The 9,610-nt window shown below is 35.3% G+C and overlaps 1 protein-coding gene across 1 annotated transcript in view; it reads left to right on the forward strand.

Annotated features, from left to right (window-relative positions):
* Positions 1-9,610, forward strand: part of LOC107668689 (SH2 domain-containing adapter protein F-like) — a 43,546-nt gene that overhangs the window by 26,703 nt on the left and 7,233 nt on the right. Inside the window, exons 4-5 of the mRNA XM_016460654.1 lie at positions 2,142-2,316; positions 2,399-2,518. Of these exons, the coding sequence (XP_016316140.1) occupies positions 2,142-2,316; positions 2,399-2,518 (295 nt within the window). The remainder of the gene's footprint in view (positions 1-2,141; positions 2,317-2,398; positions 2,519-9,610) is intronic.

Here is a 9,610-nt window from a genome sequence, read left to right on the forward strand (position 1 = left end):
TGTGTGTGTGTGTGTGTGAGTGTGTGTGTGTGTGTGTGTGTGTGTGTGTGTGTGTGTGTGTGTGAATCTGACGCTCATCTGTTACTGACGCTCGAGGCTGCAGATTCATCCATCAGAAACATGAGCTCTCTCACTACAACTACATCCTGTGACCCCCGTGACCTCTGTGACCCTGTGACCTCTGTATCTCATGTGGAACTGATCGTCTGTACTGGGCCCAACTTACTTTCTTCTTTTGTAAATCAAAACATGTGTTTATAGACACAGATCAAATAAACTCTTCTGTGGAATGGTTTTTAAGGCATCAGTGATTGATTAAGCTGATCTCGTTGATCTGCTGATGTAAGGATTCCATATTCTAAAATGCCATTTAAACACAATACTTGCTCTTTTTTGCCTGCTAGTCTTTTCTTTGTTTGTTTCTTTGTTTCTTTCTTTCTTTTCAGCAGCTATATAATATTTAGTATTTCATAATACATGACTATTTATTAATTGTATTAATTGTTATTATTAATTTATTAATTGATTTTTATTAATTTCTTTATATGTGTTTTATTATTTATTAATTGTATTATATTATATTGATTATTATATAATACAATTACAATTTCACAGTAAAGTTAACAAAAGTAAGGGATAATGTAAAAAAAAAAAACATTTAATAAATTGACAGAGTAATTTAAATGATAGTTTTCACTACTCAGTATTTAAATCTCATGTAGATTATCTATGGATAAGTCAGACGTGGTTATTGACTGACATGACAAAATGCCCAAATATTGCATAAAAAAATTGAATGAATAATTAAATGACTTTGCGGTCCAGCTGAAGCTGCAGTGTTTGTACAGTTTACAGCCGTCTGGGCCGCTCTCACTGATAAGTGTGTTTGTTCAGTCTCTGTCTGCATCTGTTCCCATGTTTCTGCTTGATAAAGCAGTGTAGATAGAGCTGAGGGTCAGACGATAACGCCGTCGGTCCTTTCTGCTTTTCTACAAACATATTCTTCTTTCTGTGTATTAGGTTTGTGTGCATTTTCGATCACCGGTGAGCAGCGCCCTGTCTGAGCCCTGATCGTTCCTCATCCAGCTGTTTTATGAAGCGTCTCGCTCGTCCGCAGCTCCTCTCGTTACATGCAGGATGAGCTTCAATCCCTCCGGCGCTCACATAGACTTCATTGGATTGAGTTACGGCCTGCAGGGAGGTTCTGCTCAATAAAACACAAAGCTCACTGTATGGACTGCTAGTCTTACAAGGTCATGCTGGGAATTTTCTTCAAAAACTATTTCTGGAGAGCAGTGACATGCTCGAGGAATTGCAGGTCACTTGTGGATTTCATTTGAACATGTTCCTTTTTTATTATTATTTTTTATTAACACAAGGACGACCTCCAACCGGATTATTACAATTACAGAAATGGTTAGAAATGCAAAATTAAATAAAAATAATATTTAAAAAATGCAAAATGAAAAAAAGGGTTACGTTTTAAGGTGTCATGTTACAGTATAATTATACAGTTATTGCAACTCCATCTCAGTGATTTATTTATTTATTTTTCTGTCATGTTGGTGTTTGATCTTTCACTTGGATGTTAAAAGTTGCACTGAGTAAATACAGCTGGATAAAACAAAAACGGTCTTCATTTCAGGCTGCAGAGCAACAAAATGTGATTGTTTTAAAGGAGGCTGATTATTTTCTACACCCACTGTAATCATTGCAATTACAGAAATAGTTACAAAAACAAAAGCATTTTTATTTATAATTTTTTGGGGTTAAACTTTATTTTAAAGTGAATTTGATAAAGTATATTTATACAATTAATACAATATACAATTGAAAATATTTTGATTAAATATAATTTAATATAATGATTTAAAATATTTAGAATAACATAATTATTTTAAAAAATGTTTAAGAAAAATATTTTAAAATTATTAGAATAACTTCATTTATTTTTATAATATTTTGTAATAACTAGACAATATTGAGCTACGAAAAATGGCTACTAAATAATGGACATGAAATGTTGTTTCAAGCTCAAATCATTTTATTATATGAGAAAAGAGACGGAAATCAGTTTTCAGGTTGAAAGCTATGTCATCAGTAGTGTACTTCTAACATGTGCTGTGCTTCTCCTGTTACAGTGCAGTTTGACGGCGTGGAGAAGTCCCACATGTCTCCCACTAAGGACCTGAAGTGTCGTCCTCTGCAGCGGCACTCAAGCGGCTGTCTGGTCGGCACTAAGATGAGCTCTGTGGAGCCCAGCGGGCCGAGCGTGGGCGAGCGCATCGACCCGTCCATGCCTCTGGAGAGCCAGTTGTGAGTCAAACACACGGCAGACGCTTCATAACGGCTCTGGCACTCTTCTTCACTCGTGTCTCTCGTTCTGTCTGCTTCACAGCTGGTATCACGGAGCCATCAGCCGAACGGACGCCGAGTCTCTGCTGCGCTTGTGTAAAGAGGCCAGTTACCTGGTGAGAAACAGTGAGACCAGTAAGAACGACTTCTCGCTCTCGCTCAAGTAAGAAGCTCACCGTCTCACACACACACACACAGATTATTCTACAGTCACTAACAATGAGCTTTTATACACACACACACACATTCAGTTAGTTTACGCAATTATACATATGTTATATACATACAAAAGTGAAAACCTCATGTCGTTCCAAAGCGGTACAATTGACTTGTGTATTTGTTTGCATGGGTAAATATCAGTGTTATTTTAGGATCGCTTCGAAGTCTATAGTCTAGATTATGTAGTCTGTATAGTTTTTATTCATTTTTATTTCAGTTTTAGTTTTAGGTAGTGTATCAAGTTAAACTAATTGAAAATGAGAAATGTTTCTTTGTGCACTAGCTGAAATAAATAATAAAAAAAAAGTTTTGATTGCTACATCATTCTAGCAGCACGTTAAAAGGTGTTGGCAATGAGTTAAATCTAGTTATAAACATGCTTTATATTTGCTAAAACATGTTAGAGACTTGTTAAAACATGCTGACAATGTTTTGCAACATGATAACTCTTCTTAGCAATGTGCTAAAACATACTAGGGAAAGTGTTAAATACTAGAAGCATGTTAACAACATGTGAAAACATGCTAGCAACATGTTAGCAAAGTGCTAAAACATGCTAACATCTTGTTAAAATGTGCAAGCAATGTGTTAAATCATGTTAGAAATAAGTTAACAATGTGTTAAAGTATGTTGGAGATGTGTTAGCAGCAATGATAACTTTAGCAATGTGCTAAAACATATTAGGAGCATGTTAGCAACTTGTTAAATACTAGAAACATGTTTGCAAAGTAGCTAAACAATGCTAACATCTTGTTTAAAACATCCTAGCAATGTGTTAAATCGTGTTATAAATGTGTTAGCAATGTGTTAAAATATGATAGCAACTTAACATGTTAGCAAAGTGTTAAAACATGTTAACAGCTTGTTAAAACATGTTAGCAATGTGTTAAATCATGCTGGAAATGTGGTAGCAACATGACAACACTTCTTAGCAATGTGCTAAGAACATACTAGGAGCATGCTAGCAAAGTGTTAAATACTAGAAGCATGTTAGCAAACATGTGAAAACATGCTAGCATCTGGTTAAAACATGCTAGCAATGTGTTAAATCATGTTAGAAATATATTAGCAATGTGTTAAAATATGCTAGCAACTTAACATGCTAGCAAAGTAGCTAAAATATGCTAACATCTTGTTTAAAGCATGCTAGCAATGTGTTAAATCATGTTAGAAATATGTTAGCAGTGTGTTAAAATATGCTAGCAACTTAACATGTTAGCAATGTGTTAAATCATGCTGGAAATTTGTTAGCAACATGATAACTCTTCTTAGCAATGTGCTAAGAACATACTAGAAGCATGCTAGCAAAGTGTTAAATACTAGAAACATGTTAGCAACATGTGAAAACATGCTAGCATCTGGTTAAAACATGCTAGCAATGTGTTAAATCATTCTGGAAATATGTGATCAACAGGGGCGTTGCTAGGGTTTAGAGAAATAAGGGGCTTAGCTCTGTTTTTTAACGTATCTCTTTTTTAAGTCACTTGTCGCCACCTGCTGGCGTTACGTTGTAATTGATAAGATCTTTATTTGGAGCGTCAAGTCACCATGAAAAGGTGATTTAATCTATTTGATCGCTACTGTAGACAACAGTTTTTTAATCTGAACTAGTACTTGGAGAACAAATTAACATTTTTAAACATATTTTATTTGTGAAGTGAATGGTCTATCTTCAAAAAGATCAGGGGCTTTTGGCAAAACATCAGTTTAGCAATGTGTTAAAACATACTAAAAACATGCTAACAATGTGTTAAAATGTTACTAAAATTCAAGCTTAAGTTTGTCATCAAACTTTACTCTTACTGTTTTTTAAACATGACTATGTAGTTTTTATACATTTTAATTTCAGTTTTATTTAGTACATAAAGTTAAACTAAATGAAAATGATAAATGTTTTTTGCTAGTTAGCTGAAAAAGAAGTCAACACATTTTTATATTTTCTTTTAGTTAACTTTTATTTTATGATGATCTTTTATTCCCTGCATCACTTCCTGTCAGTGAAAGCAGCATGAAAGTCAATAATAATAGTAAAGCCGCTCTTCGCAGAGTCAGGTCTCATGCGTCTTTGTCAGGTTTGTGAGGTCAGTCGCTCCTGCTGACGTGTGATTTCTCTCACGTGACCTCTGACCCCTTCACACGTGTGCTGTCTCTGTCAGTCCTTCACGCTAACCTTTTCCCCGCCCCGGCTGGAGTTAATGTGGGCTGATGCTCATGTCTCTCTGTGGCGTCTGAAGCTCCTCTGACTGCACTGCTCCGGCTGACATTTCACAAAGCCAATGTGAGCGTGATGTGACTCCCTCACCTTTAGAGCGGTCGCCTCTCATCAGCTCAGTCGGGACTCACGGAGAGTTCAGGACGTACTGATGTGAAGGTCTAGTGCAGTGAGTGCAGGAGAGACGTCCGCTGAGGGATCAGCAGGTTTGTGTGTTTTAGAGCAGATCCTGTGATTTGTGACGTTCAGGAACTCAGTCTACTCAAGCTCATTGTGTATTTATGCACACGCGTGCGTGTGATTTGAGCTGTAAATTGCCTTAATGTAATGTAATTTAAATTGCCTCCATTTCTGGTCATAAATGTGAATTTGAATTTACTGAATTTCAATTAAAAGAAATTTAACACCAATATTTCTTCCAACATTGTCAAAGAAAAAAAAACAGAAGGAATACAATGAATTAATGAATTAAATTAATACATTAAATAAATGAATACATGAATAATTTAAATTATGCATTACATAAATTAGTAAATAAATCTAAATAAAATTGCATTGAATAAATAAATCCAATATATGAATAAATAAATAAATTAGATAAATAAAATTAATGCATTGAATAAAAAGCAATGAATGAATAAATGAAATTAATACAGTGAAAAAAAAAATACATATATACACACAGCAGTTCTTTCTGGTTCTGGAATCTGACTGGCTGAGAGCCTTTTCCAGCAGAGCGATATTCTAGAGATAACAGAACTCCAACCCTTTCACCGTTTGTATCACTCCGCTTCCTGCATTTCTCACAGCGGACGCCCAAATCCACTATAACTTTATAAATACAACTGTTTTTGTGTCACGGAATGTAGTTTTAAGAGTATTTTAGGCGAGAATGTACTTGTTTAGACTTCAAATATGCAGTTTGTTAATAAAGATAACGTCTATTTGAAAATGAGCTCCAGTGCGTCCGGGGCCGTTCAGCGTTCATGAACCCACCGAGAGCAGCCTCACCTCGGCCAGATCTTCTGGAAATCACCGCTGGCTCTGATGTCTCTGTAGTGGTTAAACATGAGGTATAATTCGTTTTGGGTAAAACTCACGGGCAGTCTTTGGTCTCATTAATCTATTTTTTGTTCCAGAGCAAATAGTTTTGGCTGAGTGCAAAGTCTCATAACATTATATTTTATATAACTTTAATGCTGTTTATCAGAGCGCTGCCTTTGTGCTTTTGACTGACTTGCCTAGCAACCTTTATGATGGCTGTTGTTGTTGTTTATTAAATATGATTATTCAATAAATAATATTTTATATAAATAGTAGTATTTAATAATAGTATTTAGTATTAGGAAACAGTGTGTGTGTGTTCGTGATGGTGATTTTAATTTCATTATTCCGCCATTAGATGGCAGCTGTTTTTCTGAGTGAGTCCGCAGTAAAGACTTTTATATTGAAAGAGACTGAAACAGGGTTGTAAATCAGAAAGTTATTTTTACTTTTAGCAACAGCTTGTAAGACGCAGTTAACAAAAACACTGAGCAGTGCTGTCATCAGAAATCACCCTTAACAGATGAAAGATAGTATGACAAAGATATCGCTTTCCTCAGCGGACATTCAAACTAATGCTTTATACAGCCATATCGCACTGCTACTCTTGTGATATTGCTCATATATAGAATTTAGGAAATTAGTTATTAATGGTGCACAACCCTCGTTTTTATTAATGCACTTAGGCTTTTTTTTATTTGATCTTTTATTTGTTTATGTATTTATTTTCCCCATGCATAAATGTATTATCTGAGCTGTAATGTTATCTATATGATCATTTTAGTAGTGGGGCCTAAACGTAACCACAAAGTCTAAACTGAGGGCTAGTTAAAATCATTTTCTGTGGTGATCAGCAGCTGTCAGTAGAGTTTACTTTGTATTGATCCTGGAGCATGTCTTTAATACCCAGTAAATCTTATTTTGGACTGAATCATTTATTCAGTGCCATGAGAACAAGTCTAAACACAGAAGCAGTGAGAGTCGAGGAGACCGTGTTTCTCTCCACGAGTGTTGTGATAAAGCAGAGCTGACAGCATGTAGAAAGCTTTGAGACTTTCCACACAGTCCATCCACAGAGACTCTTACATGCAAATGACTCGTGTCTGAGTCTGCTGGAATATTAATGACGCTATGAAACGCTCCTGTCTGTGCGCAGCATCACTGAGCACATGAGCCACCTGACCATAAAACCTCTCTTTCAATGTTTGGTTCATCTATGAATCCTTAACATGTTACTAAGCTAATGAGATGATGCTCTAATTAACAAAAGCACACAAATAGTGCATTTTAATTAAACTGAACTGCCTTTATTGGTGCTTTTTGTATTGAATGTAGCGTGGCCATTAGTCCTGTTTTGAAATACTCGGTCTGCCGGCACAGGCTTGAGCCCAACGCTCATTTATCCTCCTTTTTAGGTAAATATATTATTCTTAAGACAGTAGTATATAACAAATAAATAAAAATGTTAATATTATGTTTAAGTTAAGATTAAGTGACATACATTTTATACACAATATTGTCAATATGGCCTGCTTTGCTCTATTTTGTCAATCGTTGCGTCGCGGTTCAACACAGTGATGTTTCATTCGTGAATCATTGTTTTTGAACAAATTGAGAAAGAAAGAATACAGTGAGTAAATACACGAATAAATGAATGAATGCATTAAATAATTAATAAATCTAATTTATATTTTGAATAAATAAATACAGTGACTAAATAAATACAAAACAAATAAATTAAATGAATACGTTGAATACAGTGAATATTGAATGAATAAACAAACAAATAAATAATATGAATAAATTAAATTCATATATTGAATAAATACAATAAATGAATAAGCAAACAAATAAATAAATGAACTGAATAAATACGTGAGGGAATCAATGATTCAATAAGCCTAAATTCAAAACTGCAGACTAGTATACTACTCTTACTATTTTTAACATATCTTTTTATGGCATAAATAGTAAGAGTAATATTGTAGTATCCGGTTCTGAAATCAGCAAGTCACTTTGCTTCATTCCTGAGTGAATCAGCCGATTGAATTAATCTAATTGAATGAGTGATAACTTAAGACAGTGACTTGTCGCCACCTACTGGCGGTTTTAGTTTCATATTTAAAGCATCATTTCATAGTTCTATATTCAGCATATTTTATATTTAACACAGTACTCTCCTAACATTATTTATTTAATTGTAACTGCAATGTAAATGCATTCATTACATCTCTGAGCTGCATAAATACATAAAATGCATAAAAAGCCACTTCAGATGCAGCTTCTGTGCAACTTCTGCAGTGCAAAGATGGATTTTGGTGACATTGATTTTATTTGATTGGTATCAGCCCTATAGTGTCTTATTATTCTAATTGCATGTATTGAATACATTTATTAATTTGCATGAAAGATGACACATCTTCTTTACTAAGGTTAGAAAATGTGTCCCTGGAAATCATTTTAAAGGGGAAAATATCCCCCTTTTTTGTCACTGGTTTAGGATTATTTTTCATATCTAAGTCTTTGCATGATGCTCTATAAATGGCATCTGTAGGTGATTTGTGGTTCAGTGCGGAGCGTAAGTGATATGGATGAGTCCAGTCTCTTAAAGATCTTAAAAAGTAAAGAGGCTTTAGCAGTAACCTGCTTTATGGATGGAGAAGGAGAGAAAATGGCTGAAGGGAGTGAAATAAATCTCCTCTGAATGGAGGGAGAGTAAAAGTTTATGAATTAGCAGCATGTTAATGTGCATTCGCAGCAGGTCCGCGAGTGCTGTAAGCGAACGGAGAACGGCTCTCTGCTCAAACACACTCTTTGGGCCTGTAATTTAAACACACATGATCTAACCCAGCTCTCATATGCATTTACTGCTCATCTCATGTACAATAAAAGTCAGCTTCCACAGAGTTACCTTTCTAAAACATCAATCTACTCAGGTTTAATTAACATCTGAGGCTTTGCTCTGCATGTTAATGAAGACTGTATTTTAAAGAAATGTTCTGGGTGAAATGCAAGTAATGTTAGAAACAGAAATATATATGAATGTTTGCAAGTTCTTAACTTGTACTGAACCCAGAACAGTCATTTAAAGAAAGGGACAAAATGAAAAGTATAATTGTATGGTTCCAAGCGACACGTGACTCGTGCAGTTAATTAGCCGAATGCTGTGAATGTAGTGATATATATATTCACATATACATGTACACTGTGAATCATATCAGTGAACATTCGAGACATTGTCATGAACCGCAGTGAAGCTTTCAGATCCATAAAGTGAAATGAATCCTTGGATTAAAAGGGCAAATAATGATCAGGGCTTAAAGTTCTCCGGCACCGTGCCGGATCTCCGGCGTGCAGCGTTTGGCTGCGGAAAAAAATAATCCTACATTTAAAAAAAAACTTGTTGATATCACTTTCGAGTCCATGAGTTCGGCTACCAGTGGTATGAGAGGAGCACAGCTTTCACTCTCAACCAAGCTAACATTACTAGCCAATCAGAATTTTTTGCTCTTATAAACACGAGATGCGCATAATAGTATCCAACTGCAGAGTCGCAGCCCTGATGAATGGAGAAGCGCGACACGTTGAAAAAGCTGCGAGGCGCAATGGTCAAAGATGTCCATCTAGCGTATATTTATATTGGAAAACTAAAACGCAGCGGAGCTTTGTAAACAGCTCAGAGTAATCATGTCATCTCCATAAGAACGATATGATTGCCAGAACAAATTTCGGGATTTTTGAAAAGGTCCTGTTCACACATGATCTCTTAATGGTAACTTA

Source organism: Sinocyclocheilus anshuiensis, unplaced genomic scaffold, assembly GCF_001515605.1.
Source record: "Sinocyclocheilus anshuiensis isolate Anshui unplaced genomic scaffold, SAMN03320099.WGS_v1.1 scaffold3874, whole genome shotgun sequence".
Classification (NCBI taxonomy): domain Eukaryota; kingdom Metazoa; phylum Chordata; class Actinopteri; order Cypriniformes; family Cyprinidae; genus Sinocyclocheilus; species Sinocyclocheilus anshuiensis.